Here is a 19,405-nt window from a genome sequence, read left to right as displayed (position 1 = left end):
CGTGTGTTGGAAGGATTTACAAGTTGATACTCAACCTGTTTGGCCACCTTGGCCGTCAATTCCTGGGGGGGGGGCTGGGTCTTGAACCCAGTGTTTCTGACTCAGAGGCAGGTATACTACCCCCGGGAGCCTCAAGACCTGCGTCCTTGTTATCTACAGACTAAAAAGCTGCATAAGTTGGTTAGCTATTTCCAAATTGATCAGCAAATCCCTACTCTCGCAAATCTGTTCGGGAAAAAAATGAATCACATCATTCACATATGGAAGGGTAAGGGTGCTACATCTCTGCTTTAAGCGGCAACACAGTCGGTCAGCACTGCTGCCTCACGGCGCCGAGGATCCGGGTTCGATCCCAGCCCCTGGTAACTGTCCATGCGGATTTCGTGTCTGCGTGGTTCTCACCCCCACAACCCAAAGATGTGCAGGGTAGGTGGATTGGCTAAGCTGAAATTACCCCTTAATTGGGGAAAAAAAGAATTGGGTACTCTAAATTTACAAAACAAAAAAATAGTGGGCGACACGGCGGCACAGTGGTTAGCACTGTTGCTTCACAGCTCCAGGGTCCCAGGTTCAATTCCCGGCTTGGGTCACTGTCTGTGCGGAGTCTGCACGCTCTCCCCGTGTCTGCGTGGGTTTCCTCCGGGTGCTCCGGTTTCTTCTCACAGTCCACAGATGTGCAGGTTAGGTGGACGGGCCATGTTAATTGCCCCTTTGTATCCAAAAAAGTTAGGTGGGGTTACTGAGTGACGGGGAGATAATGGAGGTGTGAGCTTCCGTAGGGTGCTCTTTCTAAGAGCCGGTGCAGGCTCGATGGGCCGAATGGCCTACTTCTGCACTGTAAATTCCATGATACTATAACATCAACAGCAATAGACTGTAACACATGTAATTGTGGTCCTTAAACTGCTCAAGCCCTTTAGATGGGCTCTTTGAGTGAGATTGTCTTTTTAGACCTTTTGACAAGTATAAAGAAAGGAAATAAAAAAATTAGACGCACATATCCCTTACTCCCTGCTGCTGTGTGCTCAAACCACTGTGCTCCAAGGAATTGTGTCCTGAATGACGTCTATATATCATTTTTACCCCTGTCAGACAGATCCCGTTTGTGGTGCTGAAACACGCCTTCTTTATTCTTTGATGGGATGTGGGTGTCACCGGCAAGACCAGTAATTGTCCTTGGAATGACAGACCATTTGAGAGTCATTGAATTTACAGTGCAGAAGGAGGCCATTCGGCCCATCGAGTGAGCTTGGTGCGTACAAGCAGTCAACCACATTGCTGTGGGTCTGGAGTCACATGTAGGCCGGACCGGGTAAGGACGGCAGATCGTGTTACCTGAGGGGCATTAGTGAACCAGATGGGTTTTTACACATCTTGAATTAGCCTGGGCCTCTGGGTTACTAGCCCAGTGACATTACCGTGACGGCAGCATCTCGCCGGAATTCACTAATGGGCTTTGAGCATCGTAAGGAAGGTCAGCATTTATCGTGCGTGTGTCGTTGTTCTTGGGAAGTTTCCGATGGGCCTTCTTTAGAACAGCACCAGCTTTACGCACAGCAATGCCCTATTAACAACAACATGCATTTATATAGTGACCGTATTGCAGCAAATGCTCACTTCACGTGTGACTATCAAACAAAGTTTGACACCGAGCCACAGAAGGTGATGTTAGGAGCATTGTTTGGTCAAAGAGGAAGGTTCCAAGGCGGATATTATAGGAATAGGAAGGAGTGGCGAGGTGGAAGGATTTAGAGCGCACATTGAGCATTTTATTGGCCTAGGCAGCTGAAGGCTTGACCCCCAGTGGTGGAGTGAAGGAAATTGGGGGACGCACAAGGCGCCAGAGCTTGCAGAGCTCTCAAGAGGTTGACGGGCTGGATGTGCAGAAAGAGATAGGGAGGAACAAGGCCGGGCAGGGATTTGGAAACCAGCATAAGAAATCTGAAAGTCGAGGAATGCCTGACCGAGATCCATTGTAGGTTGGCGAGCGCACGGACAATGGGTAGACCGAGCTTGGCGAGTACAAGCAGCAGAGCGTTGGAAGAACTGAAGCTCGTGGAGGTTGGAAGAAGGGAGGCCGGCCGAGAGAGTCAAGTCTGGAGGGGTAACAGAAACATGGAAGATCTTTGTTGTCTCTTATTTTAACGCCTATATGAAAGAACTGTTTCTGCCCAGTTTATAGTACAGGGTAAATCCCACAGCAACGCTAAAGCAACTGTGCAGGAAACACTGTTTGAAAGCTGAAATGGATCACAAATGCTTTGCAATAGAAAGAATGCAGGAATAGAGGAGAAAGGTGAGTGTGGTTGACAAGATCAATTAGAGTTTAGGATGAGGTTTTGGAAGACAAGAAGTGATCGCCAGTACACAGGGATTTAGAAGGAGTGTGGAGGTGTCATCAACCTTGGAATAATGACAATATAATATACTACAAGAATTTAACGAATGGGGGAAGATATAGGCCTTGAGCTTGCTCGCTAGTCAATAAGGCCAAGGCTGATCCTCTACCTTGACTCCACGTTGCTGCCTTATTCCCATACCTCTTCATTTCCTTCTCTATCAATTCCAGGCCAGAATTTTCCAGCCCTCCTCCCCGCGACATGTTTCACCACGCTGGAGGCGGCTTGTTATTGGCCGCCAGTGGGATCCTTCAGTCCCGTTTTGCATGGTTCGCCCATCCCACTGCCGGGCAACCTGTGGCGGGGGTCTACTTCGGCCAGACCGGAAAATCCCGTCGGCGGGAAAGGCTGGAAAATCCCACCCTTAGCCTGGAAAATACTCAATAACCGAGCATTCGCAACTCCCTGGGCTAAAGAATCCCAAAGATTGGCCAGCCTTCTGATGATATTAAAAGGTTACAAAATAGTTAAAGATTATCCCTCGGTGCAAACTCTGTAGTATTTTGTTTTTTGATTTCGGAAACACTAGTGCACAATTTTAAGGGTTAATCAGCTGGTCTGTTTAATGCAGACCGCTTCCCTTTAAGAGAGATAATGTACAAGAGCGCTCACTCAACTGCAATCCCCATCTACGCCACAGACAAGCTTACATCCCTGCTAACCCAGCCTGTCTTAAACCCTGTATGAAATGCCTGCTTACCTCCATCAGGAGCGGAGAAGCCCTGTGAAGAGAGAAGACAATGTAAGTATCATGAACATGCTAATTCAGGTCGAGCACGCAATGATTGAAGGCACCTTCCCCGGCTACAAGATTAAAATCGGTGCCACTGCTGAGATCGGATTTCTAGGTTTCCATTGCGAATGTTGTAAAGCACGATAACTCCACACAGACGATAGGACTCCACACAGACCTGAGCAGTGGAGCATCAGTGCGTAAAAGTCACATGATTGCACATTATCACTAGGAACGACAAGCACTCTACAGCTTTTTAAAAGGGAGTGAAGATTGAATGCTTTTTTTTAATGATGAATGGGAATGTCCCTATTCCGAAACGATGGTGGCCTCGATCCATCAACGGACATTCAACACAAATTTGTGTGTAGCTTTGAAAGAAATGTCGTACAATTGTTTCCATTCCTGCCGGGGGGTGGGTGGGTGGGGTGGGGGGGGGGGAGCGACACTATTGTATTTTGGTGGGGTCCACTTGGTGAGGACGAAAGGTCACCCTTGAGCTGCAGGGACATGCGCGGCGACAACAATTGCTCTGACAATAGCTATTAACGAGATCCCTAAAGACAAGGGCAGCAACACAAAAGGGGCTGGAAGTTACGCTGCTGCCGAACAGAACTCTGGCCAAACCCCATGGGGAGCGCTGTACTCAGCTTTGGGGGAAACCTCAGGAAGGATGCACTTGTCATGGAGGGGTGCAGCACTAGGGCCAAAAGAATTAAGTTATGCGGGCAAACTGCCCCGGAGTAGCCTTATGTTCCTTGCATGTAATCAGATTAAAGGAGCGATTTAATTGAGATGGTCAAAGGAGTTGATGGAAGAAGCGTTTTCCTCTGGCAGGAGAAGGAATAAAAGCCTTCACATTTCAGCTAGGTCGTTCACAGGAAGCAATTCCTTACAAAGGGAAGTGAAAATATCCAACTCCAGCCCCCCCCACCCCCCCCACCCCAGTCAACTGGAAAAGTTAAAACTGAGATTGAAAGATCACTATTAGGCCAGGATACAACGCGTTATGGAACCAGACAGCTAACTGTGCGCCCTGAATGGCACAACAGGCTTGGGGGGCTTAATGGCCTCTTTCTGTTCCCATGTTCCTACAATTCAACAGCCAAGCCCAGTGGAGATTATTCTTTTCGGAACAATTGCCGCTGCTTCAGACTGTTCAAGCTGAATGCAAGGTTTGACTCGAGGCCGATCAGATTGTGCTTTAGTCCCTGAATGAAGCGCAACAAGACCTTGCATTTATATAGCACCTTGAACGTGGCATAGCCTACGCACTTCACAGGCGCCTCCCCAAACAAAACTTGACACTGCGCCACATGAGGAGCTATTAGGACGGCTGACTTAAAGCTTGGCCGAAGAGGTGGGTTTCCATGAAGCATCTTACAGGAGGGGAGAGAGGGGCGGAGAAGGAGAGGGGGTGTAGAGGGAGAGAGGGGGCGGAGCAGGAGAGAGGGGGCAGAGAGGGAGAGAGGGGGTGGAGAGGAAGAGAGGGGCGGAGAGGGAGAGAGGGGCGGAGAGGAAAAGAGGAGTGGGGGGGGGGGGAGAGGGGGCGGAGAGGTACAGAGGGGGTGGAGAGGAAGAGAGGGGCGGAGAGGGAGAGAGGGGCGGAGATGGACAGAGGGGCGGAGAGGAAAAGAGGAGTGGGGGGGGGGGAGAGGGGGCGGAGAGGTAGAGAGGGGCGGAGAAGGAGAGAGGGGCAGAGAGGGAGAGTGGGGCGGAGAGGGGGCGGAAAGGGAGAGAGGGGGCGGAGAGGAAGAGAGGGGCGAAGAGGGAGAGAGGGGGCGGAGAGGGAGAGAGGGGGCGGAGAGGGAGAGAGGGGTGGGGAGGGAGAGAGGGGCGGAGAGGGAGAGAGGGGCAGAGAGGAAAAGAGGAGTGGGGGGGGGAGAGGGGGCGGAGAGGTAGAGAGGGGCGGAGAAGGAGAGAGGGGCAGAGAGGGAGAGTGGGGCGGAGAGGGGGCGGAAAGGGAGAGAGGGGGCGGAGAGGAAGAGAGGGGCGAAGAGGGAGAGAGGGGGCGGAGAGGGAGAGAGGGGCGGAGAGGGAGAGAGGGGCAGAGAGGGAGAGAGGGGCGGAGAGGGAGAGAGGGGCGGAGAGGGAGAGAGGGGTGGAGAGGGAGAGAGGGGGCGGAGGGGGAGAGAGGGGCGGAGAGGGAGAGAGGGGCGGAGAGGGAGAGAGGGGCGGAGAGGGAGAGAGGGGCAGAGAGGGAGAGAGGGGCAGACAAGGAGAGAGGGAGAGAGGGGGCGGAGAGGGAGCGAGGGGTGGAGAGGGAGAGAGGGGGCGGAGAGGGAGAGAGGGGGCGGAGAGGGAGAGAGGGGGCGGAGAGGGAGCGAGGGGTGGAGAGGGAGAGAGGGGCGGAGAGGGAGAGAGGTATGGGGGAGGGAATTGCAGAGTTTAGGACACAGCAATTGGGGGCAGGGCAGCCAATGGTGGAACGGTGAAAATTGGGAATGCAAAAGAGGCCAGCACTGGAGAAGCACAGGGATCTCAGAGGGTTGTAGGATTGGAGTGAGTTACAGTGAGAGAGGCATGTGCGATCATACAGTTTGGTTGTGCTAATAATGAGCTTGTCTCCATCTCAACGGCGGGCAAAGTAGATGCCCGTATGGGGATCACTAATTCCAGGAACTCCGAGGAAGAGTCATATTGGGCTCGAAACGTTAACTTTGTTTCTCTCTCCAGATGCTGCCAGACCTGTTGAGATTGTCCAGCATGTTCTGTTTGTATTTCAGATCCAGGGCATCTGCAGTATTTAGATTTAATTTAGGTGAAGCAGAGTGTGCTTCAAAATGGAGGTGCCCTCTCTCCAACTCATTTAAAGTTTAAAATTTTAAAAATAGCATTTGCATGAACTGCCATTGGGCAGGAAAAAGATTTACCCTCCGCCAACGCCCAGGAAGGCAGAGCAGGCCTCGAGTGCTGGACACATTCGACCCCCCACCCCACCTCCCACCCCCTCATGTCCAGTCTGTCACCTGGAGGCAGTCCCCAAGACCTAACTGGTCTCCATCACCTCCTCTGGGAATGTAGAGGCTGACTGGGAATGGATTTGACTCAATAGGCCTTAACGAGTTGCGTCAGCTGCCCTCATTGTTCCCCACCCCCCACCAATCCCACCTTAATGCCCAAGGAGCTGAATGGAGCCAGGGAACGTTTCAAAGGGACATGCGTGAACCAGCTGAGCTTTTACAACACACAGATAGTTTTATGGTCACCATTCATGAGATTATATGGAACTTCTCGCTAACAGTAACAGTTGGCGACTCTGATAGAACTGCACCTCAGCCGGAGCCAAGACCTCGGGAGGAGGCACTTGACAAAAGGCAAGATTCTGATATGAATGGCCTTGCCTCTTCCTAGCTCTGTAACCCCCTCCCCTCCTCCAATCCCACATTCTGGCTTCCTGTGCACCCATGATTCCTGTCGCTCCACTGTTGGGAGGCCGTGCCTTCCGCTGCCTGGGGTCTAGACTCTGGAAGTCCCTCTCTAAACTGTTCTGCTGTGTGGTAGGGGTTTGGGGATTGTCTAGTCCTTCAAAGGTATGCTGTTCAAGTTCACTGTCTTTATAAACAGGACAATTTATCTCAGTACATAAGAACTAGGAGTCGGCAATTCAGCCCCTCGGGCCTGCACCGCCATTCAATACGTTTGTGACTGATCTCATCTTGGCCTCAACGCCACCTTCCGATACAGCTGCTCATAACCCTTCATTCCGCTACTAATTAAAAAGCTACCTATCTCCTCCTTAGTGTTCCGCCATCCACTGTACTCTGGGGTAGAGAATTCCACAGATTCACGACCCTTTGAGTGAAGTAATTCCTCCTCAGTTCTGTTTTAAATCTGTCACCACTTTGCCTAAAATTATTTGCAGCGAGTATCTACATAGTTGGGCCCTCCACATGATTTAAGAGCTTCTACTCTCTTCAAGCTCTCTATTACTCAGTAATGTGAACTGCCATCACTTTAATGTTTGACGTCAACCCTTTACTGCACATAAACCTCTCCGCCTCGCTACCTCCTTCCCTCTTTGAGACACTCCTTAAAACCGGCTGCTTAGACCAAGCTTTTGGTCAATTGCCCTGATATCTCCTGATGTGACTTGGCATCATATTGCTTTCCGATGACTGCTCCTGTGAAGCGCCTTGTGACGTTTTGAGACGACAACAGCAACAATCTATGCCTGTACAGTTCCGTTAATATCCCAAGGTGCTTCAGTGGGGAATTGTAACCCTGAGCCACACATTAGGGTAGATGACCAAAACCTGGGAAAGAGGTAGGCTCGAAGGAGCATCCTGAAGACACGCTGCGGGATTCTCCCTTGGCGGCATTCTCCGCTTCGCCGGCAGCGCACTCACGCCCGCGGGTTTCCTGACGGAGTGGGATGGAATGGCCACAATGGGAAGCCCCATTGGCCGGTTGCTGGAACGGTGGATCCCACTGCCAGCGGGGGCGCACCACGCCGGAAAACGGCTGGCGGGACGGAGAATCCCACCCACTATATAAATGCAGGGAGTTGTTGTTGAATGAAGTTGTATAATATTCCCTACGCTAGTACTAACCTGTTTAAAATCTGTATGTGTTACAATCCCCGTATGCAAAAGTGCATGGAGGGATTTAGCACACGTGTAAAAGGTTGAAAAATAAGCTCTCTGATTCCATTATTGAGATGTTACTTTGCAAATCGTGGGGATCGGGACCACCGATATCCAGGTCGGAAAATTAAAACTCATGGCGGTGATTTGGAATGGTTGTTATCTTGTTTCAATCTACAATGTAATTTGCTGTTATGAAAGCACATGGGCATAACGGGCCAATTGCCTCCAGTGCTCAGGCAGATACCTTCTTTAGAAAAAATATTTTTATTCAAATTTTTATCAAAACATAATTTTTTGCACTACCATTAACAACATTTAACATAACAAAATAAATGTTAACCATATATACAGAAAAAGGAACAATACTATGTAACAACATCCCCCCCCCCCCCGCCCCCACCCGGGTTGCTGCTGCACCTCACCTTTACTGCTCTCCTAGAAAGTCGAGGAACGGCTGCCACCTCCGAGAGAACCCCGCCATGATGGACCCTCACAAGGCAAACTTTATTTTCTCCAGACTGAGAAGCCCAGCCATGTCACCAACCCAGGTCTCCACACTCGGGGGCTTCGAGTCCCTCCACATGAAAAGGATCCGTCTCCGGGCTACCAGGCGGGCAAAGGCCAAGACGTCGGCCTCTTTCGCTTCCTGAACTCCCCGATCGTCTGACACACCAAAGATCGCTATCTCTGGACTCGGCACCACCCGCATGTCCAAGATCTTGGACATTGCCTTAGCAAATCCCTGCCATAATCCCTTAAGAGCCGGGCATGCCCAGAACATATGGTCATGATCTGCAGGGCTTCCCGCACACCTCGCACATTTATCCTCAACCCCAAAGAGCTTGCTCATCCTGGCTGCCGTCATGTGTGCCCGGTGGACCACCTTAAACTGGATTAAGCTAAGCCTGGCTCATGATGAAGAGGAATTGACCCTGTTTCGGGCGTCCGCCCACAGGCCCGCATCCAGCTCCCCACCTAGCTCCTCCTCCCATTTGCCCTTAAGCCCCTCCACTGGGGCTTCCTCCGCCTCCTGAAGTTCCCGGTCTCGGGCATATACCTGACATGGACATTCCTGAACCTGGCTGTATTTCTGGGTTCACATTTGCCTCTGACTAGGGTGGGATCTTCCGGTCTCGCCGAGGGAAATGCCCCTGCGGTGGGTTTTCTGTCGTTGTGATCGGGGAGCAATGCAGTGCCGGGTACAGTGCAAAGGGAAGCGCCCGGGGCGTGGGGGTGGGGGCTGCTGTACGTACCCGGAGACCCAGCTTGTGAAATAGACCCCCTTTGGCTGACTCACGCGCCCCGGACCACCACCCCACAGTGCCTCCAACTCTGCATAATGTTCCCCCCCCCCGCCTGCGGACATTGCTAATGCCCAACCGGCACCCAGGTGGCACTGCCAAGACGCCAGGCTGGCACTGTCAGGGTGCCAGGCTGGTGGTGCCAGGGCGCCCAGCTGGTACCAGCTGTGGCAGGGTACCACTCTGCGCCCGTGGGCCTCCGATCCCCTGGGAGACCCCCATTACTGCCGTTCCTTTTGCTCCCCGTTTCTGGAGACCAGCGCTGAACGGCACTCGTCCGAGGACTTCGAGGCATTTGAGATAAATCCCACACCTCAGGAACCTTCACATTAAACTGAGACTAGCTGTCTCGCCCACAGTGGACGGGATATACATTGCAATGTCTCGCGAGATCCCGTTAGAACCTGTGAGGCGTTGCGAGCTGGGTAGATCCCAGGATGGGGGTCTCCCACCTTCTACCGGCCACGCTGTGCCGCGGCGAGCTGCTTTCTGGGTGTAGCGTGGCCATTCGATTGCGCCCTTAGGATTTCTTTCAGCACTGGGGAGCTGAACTCAGAGATCGGGCCGCCATTTTGAAAGGGTGTCCTGATCTCTAAGTGAGCTTGTTCGTCCCCCACCCGCCCCCACACTCGGGCAATATCACTCTCCACCCCCACCCCACCCCCCCCCACCCCAGTGAGTACACCCCGCTAAGAGGTCCCTGGAAGCGCCCTCTTCTGGCCCCCCCACACCACCTCACAGACCCCCTCCAGGGCCTGCACCCATCACACTCCTACTCTCCCAAACGTCCCTCCTTACCTGTCCTGCACACCCCACCCTTCATACCCTCTATCCACCCTCCTTTCATGGGCATGGCCCCCCCTCGGGTCCTGGTCCTTGGCAGTGCTGCCCTGGCACCTGGATACCCTTTCACTGTCACTGTGGCACCCTGGCAGCACTCTTGACAGCTTGGCAATGCCACCCGGGCACCTTGGCAGTGCCAGGGGTACAGTGCAAAAGTGCCAGCTGGGCAGTGCCAAGGTGCCCATGTTCCAGGGGGAGGGCCATGGGGGAACCCTGCACTATCCCTGGCCACCCAGGGGCCTCTGGAGGTCTCCCTGGGTGCCGTTCCGCCTAGTCCACGACCGTACGGACCAGTACTGAAGGGCACCTGTCTGCCGGCCCACTAGGGTGGCTGGTAGATCCTGGGACGACGGTAGATCCCGGGTAAGCCTGCCTGCATATCTTTAAAAACTATATAGGCGTGCGCCATTTGGTCATGCCCCTTTTGGACAGGATTCTGATTCCGACACCTCGTGGGACTTGGGTATATCCCGCAAAGTGTAGAGGCTGCCAGGAAGCACGTGGAAGGCCTCTCCCAGGATCTACCAGCCACGTTGTGTGTGGCCAGCAGATCACGCCCTACATGCAGTTTCTTAAATTAACACACCAGTTCCCATTAAGCAACCCTTTACATGAGCATGCAGCTCTCGTTCCACTTACACAGACAGGCAAAGGCAAAAGTTGCATTTAACGAAGCCATTTTTCTTCCATTAGGCACTGTTGTTTCCAACATCTGCCTGAGTGGCAACTTTCATGACCTTTGATGATCAATTTCCACAGCCTTATTTTGGTAACTCTTCAGAACAGCATTCTTTTTCTGTCTCTCTGAGCTCCACCCATCCTCTCAAACAATCATTATCTTGGCTGATTGTCCACTCCCATTTATACAAAAGAACAGAGCTGTGTCATTTATATGCAGCTGACCTTCCATTCACAGCCAAATGGGTCATCAGAATCTGTGACCAAACAAGGTTGTCCTGAATGACAATAGATCTTGAGTAGATCATCCTGGCTATACCCGGGCATCCTGTGTATATCCACTAACGAGGTTAAGTCTGAATGGGACAGGGTAACTCAGGCTGAGGGCGTATCTCTCTGACTCTGCTGCTGGCAATCTTTTTCCTCAATCTGTTTAACCCCTAAATGCCTTGGTGCATCTTGGACCCTATCTCTGGACCCAAGTCCTATTGTCTCCCTATCATGACATTGTCTACACCTCTCGTGGCTTTAACATTCTCCTTCAAATCTCCTCTTAGTTCTTTCCTGCTCATAAAGGCCTCGATCAGGTCACTGCTCACCTCATTCTCCCAGCTGAACATGAAGCCCGGAAAGAGCTGAGCCACCTTATTCATAGAATTTACAGTGCAGAAGGAGGCCATTCGGCCCATCGAGTCTGCACCGGCTCTTGCAAAGAGCACCCTACCCAAGCCCACACCTCCGCCCTATCCCCATAACCCAGCAACCCCACCCAATACTAAGAGAAATTTTGGACACTAAGGGCAATTTAGCATGGCCAATCCACCTAACCTGCACATCTTTGGACTGTGGGAGGAAACCGGAGCACCCGGAGGAAACCCACGCACACACGGGGAGAACGTGCAGACTCCGCACGGACAGTGACCCAAGCCGGAATCGAACCTGGGACTGTGGAGCTGTGAAGCAATTGTGCTAACCACTATGCTACCGTGTTGCCCGTGATCCCTGGATCCAGCTTTTGTGGAGAAGGCTGTTCGCATCTGGATCCTGCATTGAGTGGAACTCAGGCAGGATTTCCCTTGTCCATGTGTTGAGTGGACACCAAGGAATGTCATTGGGAATTCAAGGGCGCGATTCTCCGCTCCCGCGACTAAGTGTCCACGCCGTCGAGGCTCACGACGGCGCGAAACGGCCCCGATCGCGACCGATTCAGGGCCCGAAAATGGGCTTGGATCGGGGCCGCGGGACACTCGGGGGGGGCGTGTCGCTAAAGCAGCGTCGTCAGCGCGTGCCGGACATTGCCGCCGCATAAAAGCGGCGCCGCGTCATTCGCCGCCTAATTGGCGTCACCCGCGCATGCGTGGTTGCCGTCCTCCCCGAGGCCGCCCCGCAAGAAGATGTCGGATGGATCTTGCGGGGGGCGGAGGAAAGGAGGTCCTCCTTTAGAGAGCCCGGCCTGCCGATTGGTGGGCACCGATCGCGGGCCAGACCCCCTTTGAGTCCTACCCCGGTGAAAGAACCCCCCTCGACCCCCCACAGGCCGCCCCCCAGCGTTCCCGCGCTGTTCCCGCCGGCAGCGACCAGGTGTGGATGGCGGCGGCGGGAAGCCATCGTTTTGGGCAGGTCGCTCTGCCCATCCGGGCCTGAGAATGGCGGGGGTGGCGGAGAATCGCCATTTTGGGTGTCTCGGGTGATCCACCGGACTGTGCCGCGCAGAACTAGATTGTGCCGATCTCGCCGCTTGGGTGCATCGTGGGAGGGCATCGGACCGGCGTCGCATGAAAAAATGGCACCCCAGGTGATTCTCCCAAACGGCGCGGCATCGGAGAATCGCACCCATTATGTTTGGTAACTGCAATGGTGGTATGGTGGTAAGCAGAGGGGCCTTCCAGGTAGTTGACCTGAGATTCAAGGTGATTCGCAAAGGCACAGAGGTGAGGTGAGAATTTTTTCCAGAGCAAGGGTTCATGGTGTGCTAATTACATTGTTAAGATACACAGGTGAAGGGCACTATTTAGTTAAGTACCTAGAGCATTTACAATGAGAGACTGTTGGCACCCTGGTGAGTAGATAGAAAACATGGGCGGGATTCTCCGCAATCGGCGCGATGTCCGCCGACCGGCGCCAGAAACGGCGCGAATCAGTCCGGCATCGCGCCGCCCCAATGGTGCGGAGTTCTCCGCATCTTGAAGGGCCGAGCCCTCACCTTGAGGGGCTAGGCCCGCGCCGGAGTGTTTTCCGCCCCGCCGGCTTGCGGGAAAGGCCTTTGGTGCCCCACCAGCTGGCGCGGAAATGACTTTGCCGGGCGGCGCATGCGCAGGAGCGTCAGCGGCCGCTCACGGCATCCCCGCGCATGCGCAGTGGAGGGGGTCTCTTCCACCTCCGCCATAGTGAAGACCATGGCGAAGGTGGAAGGAAAAGAGTGCCCCCACAGCACAGGCCCGCCCGCGGATCGGTGGGGCCCGATCGCGGGCCAGACCACCGTGGGGGCACCCCCCGGGGACAGATCGCCCCGCGCCCCCCCCCTCAGGATCCCGGAGCCCGCACGCGCCACCTTGTCCCTCCCTTCGAAAGGTGGTTCAATCCACGCCGGCTGGCGTGGGTTGACAGCGGCGGGACTTGGGCCCATCACGGACCGGAGAATCGCCGGGGGTGGGCCCGCCGACCGGCGCGGCGCGATTCCCGCCCCCGCCAAATCTCTGGTGGCAGAGAATTCGGGACACGGCGAGGGCGGGATTCACGCCAGCCCCCAGCGATTCTCCGACCCAGTGGGGGGGTCGGGGAATCGCGCCCCATATCTCTCATGCTGCATTCTGTGAATAAACCAATTATTAAGACTAGTATTGCTTCATAGTTTCATACTTCAGCTTTTAAAATTTATTGATACATGAGGTGTGGGCACCAGTGACTAGGGCACCATTTGTTGGCTTGTTGTTTGCAAAGCAGTGAGTTATTGTAATCTGGACTGCCTGAAAGGGTGCTGGAAACAGATTCAATAGCAATTTTCAAAAGAGTGGATAGATACCAGAATGCAAAATGTTTTACAGGGTTATGGGAGGCGGAATGGGGAGCTTTTAAAAAATATTTTTATTCTCCTCCTGTTTCACATTTTCTCCCAAATTTACACCCGCCAACAATAAACAATAATCAGTCACAAATATGTCAATCCCCATATCAATAACAACGATCCCATCCTCCCACCGAACAGCAAACATTAGTCCGCATGTTCACATAAACAAATGACGGAATGGGGACTTGATAGCCCTTTCAAAAAGCACAATGGGACGAATGGCCTTCCTCTGTGCTGTACTGGTTTCTCATAGAATCCCTACAGTGCATTCAGCCCATCGAGTCTGCACCAACCCTCCGAAAGGGAACCCCACGCAGGCCCACTCCCCCATCCCAGCCCCGCAACCCCACACAACTGTTGGACGCGAAGGGGCACTTTAGCACGGCCAATCCACTTGGGCAGCACGGTAGCATTGTGGATAGCACAATTGCTTCTCAGCTCCAGGGTCCCAGGTTCGATTCCCCGCTGGGTCACTGTCTGTGCGGAGTCTGCACATTCTTCCCGTGTGTGCGTGGGTTTCCTCCGGGTGCTCCGGTTTCCTCCCACAGTCCAAAGATGTGCAGGTTAGGTGGATTGGCCATGATAAATTGCCCTTAGTGTCCAAAATTGCCCTTAGTGTTGGGTGGGGTTACTGGGTTATGGGGTTAGGGTGGATGTGTTGGCCTTGGGTGGGGTGCTCTTTCCAAGAGCCGGCGCAGACTCGATGGGCCGAATGGCCTCCTTCTGTACTGTAAACTCAATGTATGTCTATGTAACCTGCACATCTTTGGGCTGCAGGAGGAAATCGGAGCACCCGGAGGAAACCCACGCACACACGGGGAGAACATGCAAACTCCACACAGACATGTCACCCAAGGTCGGAATCGAACCCGGGTCCGTGGTGTTGTGAGGCAGCAGTGCTAACCACTGTGCCACCGTTTTATGATTCTATGATTGCAAATTCATGAGTTTTAACAATCTTTCCTGTTGTAAAACAATGAGCAAGTTAGCCCTTATTTATTCCTGGGATGGTTGGTCTCCATTTCCAATTTATCTCACTAGTCTCTCTCGAGATTGCGGAGACTGGAACCATGTTATAGAATTTACAGTGCAGAAGGAGGCCATCTCCTGATATGATCAGGAGATATCAGAATAATGCTGTGCCATCAGCAGGGTAGCATTGTGGATAGCACAATTGCTTCACAGCTCCAGAGTCCCAAGTTCGATTCCGGCTTGGGTCACTGCCTGTGCGGAGTCTGCACATCCTCCCCGTGTCTGCGTGGGTTTCCTCCGGGTGCTCCGGTTTCCTCCCACAGTCCAAAGATGTGCAGATTAGGTGAACTGGCCGCGCTAAATTGCCCTTAGTGTCCAAAATTGCCCTCAGTGTTAGGTGGGGTTACTGGGTTATGGGGATAGGGTGGAGGTGTTGACCTTGGGTAGGGTGCTCTTTCCAAGAGCCGGTGCAGACTCGAAGGGCCGAATGGCCTCCTTCTGCACTGTAAATTCTATGATAATCTATGATCTGAGAAACCTGAACATTTCTTGGAAGTAACTTACAAGTGATAATCAAGGTCTTTGGCAGTAGATTGTCCCTGGTTATCCTGTTAATTCATTTTTAGAGATTTCCTACTTTATATCTCAATGGTGATTTTTAAAAAGCGTTTTGGGTGCAGCACCGCGGCACATTGGTTAGCACTGCTGCCTCACCGCCCCGAGGTCCCAGGTTCAATCCTGGCTCTGGGTCACTGTCCGTGTGGAGTTTGCACATTCTCCCTGTGTTTGCGTGGATTTCGCCCCCACAGCCCAAAGATGCGCAGGGTAGGTGGATTGGTCACGCTAAATTGCCCCTTGATTGGAAAAAAATGAATTGGGTGCTCTAAATTTCAAAAAAACATTTCAAAAATGTTTTGGTTCCAATTTAGATTTTCCGCTGCCAAGTGTGTGTCCAAACTATGCAGTAAATGAGGCTCTGCTTCCTCGATCCGTACCTTCTGTAAGTCCTCAATGGATTTCTCAGCTTTCCGCAGTTTTTCCCGAAGTACTTGCTCCTTGGCAGCGATTTGGGATTCTTCCCTCTCCAGTTGTTCTATTTCCACCTCGAGTCTGAAAGGAACCAAAGGAATGTGTCACTGTTGCGTGCATTTTTCCCAGCCCGTTATTGGTCACCTGAGCAATTCTGCCCTTCACAGAGGAAAGGCGGATGGTGTTACAGCCACGCTCCACCATTACAGCCACGCTCCACCATTACAGCCACGCTCCACCATTACAGCCACGCTCCACCATTACAGCCACGCTCCACCATTACAGCCACGCTCCACCATTACAGCCACGCTCCACCATTACAGCCACGCTCCACCATTACAGCCACGCTTCACCATAGGCACAATGTGGTTCAATTTACAACTCTTATTTCTTCCATGGTTTGCTCCCTCTCAATGTTTCCATCCCTTTACCTGCGTCTCACACCTGCCCCCATGCCAAGCTTCTACATATCAGATCCTAACTATTCTGTAATCCCCCAAGCACACAACCAGACAAGGCCGTAAATTAGGCTTCTATATTCTTTGGTAGTTCAGAAGAACGAGAGGCCATCTCAATAAATATTACAAAATACCGAAGGAGCTGGATGGGGTGGACGCTGAGAGATTGTTTCGATTGGTCAGGGGGCACAGTAACTACAATCCATCACCTGGATGTTCCCCATGAAGCCGCGCACGGTCCTGACTTGGAAATATATTGCCGTTCCTTCGCTGGGTCAACATCCTGGAGCTCACTGCCTGACAGCACTGTGGGTGTACCTACACCACATGGACTGCAGCGGTTCAGCTGTTAGCACTGCTGCCTCACAGTGCCAGGGACCCGGGTTCAATTCCCGCCTTGGGTTACTGTCTGTGTGGAGCAGCACGGTAGCATAGTGGTTAGCATGTGTTGCTTCACAGCTCCAGGGTCCCAGGTTCGATTCCCGGCTTGGGTCACTGTCTGTGCGGAATCTGCACGTTCTCCCCGTGTCTGCGTGGGTTTCCTCCGGGTGCTCCGGTTTCCTCCCACCGTCCAAAGATGTGCGGGTTAGTTGGATTGGCCATGCTAAATTGCCCTTAGTGTCCAAAAAATGTTAAGTGGGGTTACTGGGTTACGGGGATAGGTTAGATACTTGGGCTTCAGTCGGGTACTCTTTGTAGGGGCCGGTGCAGACTCGATGGGCCGAATGGCCTCCTTCTGCACTGTAAATTCTATGATTCCGATGATGATTCCCACAGTCCAAGGATTGGATTTGTTTACTGTCACACGTGTACCGAGGTACAGTGAAAAGTATTTTTCTGCGAGCAGCTCAAACAGATCATTTAGTACATGAAAAGAAAATACATAATAGGGCAACACAAAGTATAAAATGTAAATACCTCGACACCGGCATCCGGTGTAGTATTAATCAGGTCAGTCCATAAGAGGGTTATTTAGGAGACCGGATTGGCCATGTTAAATTACCCCTGAGTGTTCGAAAGGTTCGGTGGGGTGTTACGGGGATAGGCTGCGTCTTGAGCCAAGGTAGGGTGCTCTTTGAGAGGGTCGGTGCAGACTCGATGGGCCGAATGGCCTCCTTCTGCGCTGTAGTGATTCTATGATTCTAAGAAGGCAGCTCATCACCACCTTCTCATGGACAAATAAAGACCGGCAATAAATGCTGGCCCAGGCAGCGATGCCCACATCCTGTAAATTAATTATTAAAAAAGGGTAAGGGGCTGATCACTTAGGACTGAAATGAGGAGAAATGTCTTCACTCAAAGGGTTGTGAATCTTTGGTATTCTCAATCCCAGAGCGTTGTGGATGCCCCATCAGTGAATACATTTAAGGTTGGGATGGACAGATTCTTGGCCCCTCAGGGAATCAATGGAAATGGGGGAGGGGGAAAAGGAGTTGCAGTTCACGATCAGCGATGATCGTATTGAATGGCGAAGCAGGTTCGATGGGCCGAGTGGTCTGCTCCTGCTCCTGAACCTTATATTCTCATGAGCTCCACCCATCCGAAGAGAAGTCTTATGGTCAGAACTACTTTGCTCTTTTGGGGTTGGGAGATGTTTATTGTCACGTGATGTCCAAAGTCCAAAGATGTGCAGGTTGGGTGGATTGGTCATGATAAATTGCCCTTAGTATCCAAAATTGCCCTTAGTGTTGGGTGGGGTTACTGGGTTATGGGGATAGGGTGGAGGTGTTGACCTTGGGTAGGGTGCTCTTTCCAAGAGCCGGTGCAGACTCGATGGGCCGAATGGCCTCCTTCTGCACTGTAAATTCTATGATAATCTATGATGTATGCGCACCCAGGCTCCACAAAGCCTATTTGGGCTACTGCTGTTTTCTATCAGGGATTACGGTCGCCTCTCACCCATGGACCTCTGTTGTTTTGTCCCACCTCATGCCTGGGCACATTGCTGCCCATGCCCCCAGGATGGATCAGACCCCACTCCAGAAATATTGGACCCCTGAAACTGGGGTGGGGGTTGGTGGGGGTCTACCACCCACACCCTGTATTATACAAATGGAGCTTGATGCACGGGGAACGAAGTGCAGACTTGTCTTCAACTTTGCAACCTGGGCTCAAGTAGACTGTCGAGGTGACCTCGCCTCACTCTGCTGGCTGCGAAGATACTAAATCTCAGGCAACACTGACCCAGCTTCCTGTGGCCAAAGAGAGACAGCTCCAAACTACCCGCGAATTTGGACATGTCTACAACCTTTGAGGGGTCGTACGGACGGATGATGGGGGAAATTGAGTAATTAGACTTGGTTTTCATCATCGAGGCGGGTAGCGGGACTGGAGACATTTCCCCGCTCGGGCTGCCTGCCTCTGGAGAAAGTGTTGACAAAGGTGGGAGTTTCATTTTAGGGAAGGGCGGAGAAGACGCTCTCTGGAGTTGGGTCCGCCACCACCCCTGAAAGAGTTTGGGGGCAGCCACAGGGACTGCTGGCTGCCAAGGTGGGTTACTTAAAAGCCTCTTTATAGTAAAGGCAGTGAGGACTCTAACCTTCAGTGGTCAACACCGCGAGGACCGGCCAGTGTCATGACATGCAGACATGCACATCATGAGATACTGACAGGCAGCTAATGAATACAGGGAACAGGACATAACCAATCAGCAGGCAGAACACTTGGGGGTGGTTTCCCACTATAAAAGGCACGAGGCACTCACACTCCGCCTCTTTCCACTGGGGACATCTACAGAGTGAGTCAGGGTGTACATCCCACATGACACGTGGCTAAGAGCTAGTCTGGTTCAGTCAGACAGATTAATCACACTAGGTTAGCAGAGAGTCGAACTCACAGAGAACTGAGCTAACTGTGTGACAGGTTCACTAAATCATATTGAACTAACTTCAAGGTGTGGAGTATCTCTCAGGTAAAGCTGCATCCAGTTGCAGCCCGTGTTATCTTACTGTGTTGAACACGACAGCCAGCAGTGCTGACAGAAACTGCACGACCTCCTCAGGGTGGCCAGGGCGAGTAGGCAGCCCTGTGCCCCTGACACTAACCCCCGACCCGCACACCCGTGACCCGGGGCGGGGTGAGTTCTCCACCAATTCTTCAGGTGGCTGGACGGGAAAACCCTGCCATACGAAATATCCTCGCTCATAAACCGTCATTGAAGACAAGTTTTGGTTCAGTTCTGATGTCCTTCCTGGTGGACGACACAGCAATGATTGGCTCACATATGAAGAATGGCCCTTTGGCCAATGCCCGAGATGTGTGTTTGGCCTTAGTTGAGGAAGGGAGAAAATTACAAAGTCCTCTGCGGCCAACATTTAAAGCCTCCTCTGGTTCAGC

The 19,405-nt window shown here is 52.6% G+C and overlaps 1 protein-coding gene across 5 annotated transcripts in view; it reads right to left on the bottom strand.

Annotated features, from left to right (window-relative positions):
- The window catches only part of palm2akap2 (PALM2 and AKAP2 fusion), a 475,642-nt gene that overhangs the window by 232,495 nt on the left and 223,742 nt on the right, over window positions 1–19,405 (bottom strand). For all 5 annotated transcript variants that reach the window (XM_072517289.1, XM_072517288.1, XM_072517293.1 and 2 more), the window contains 2 exons: window positions 15,578–15,692; window positions 3,100–3,121 (listed from right to left, as the gene is read on the bottom strand). In XM_072517289.1, the coding sequence (XP_072373390.1) occupies window positions 3,100–3,121; window positions 15,578–15,692 (137 nt within the window). The remainder of the gene's footprint in view (window positions 1–3,099; window positions 3,122–15,577; window positions 15,693–19,405) is intronic.

The sequence above is a fragment of the Scyliorhinus torazame genome, chromosome 9 (assembly GCF_047496885.1).
Source record: "Scyliorhinus torazame isolate Kashiwa2021f chromosome 9, sScyTor2.1, whole genome shotgun sequence".
Classification (NCBI taxonomy): Eukaryota; Metazoa; Chordata; class Chondrichthyes; order Carcharhiniformes; family Scyliorhinidae; genus Scyliorhinus; species Scyliorhinus torazame.
Note: the sequence above shows the minus strand (reverse complement) of the source record. Positions and strands in the feature narration are given on the sequence as shown.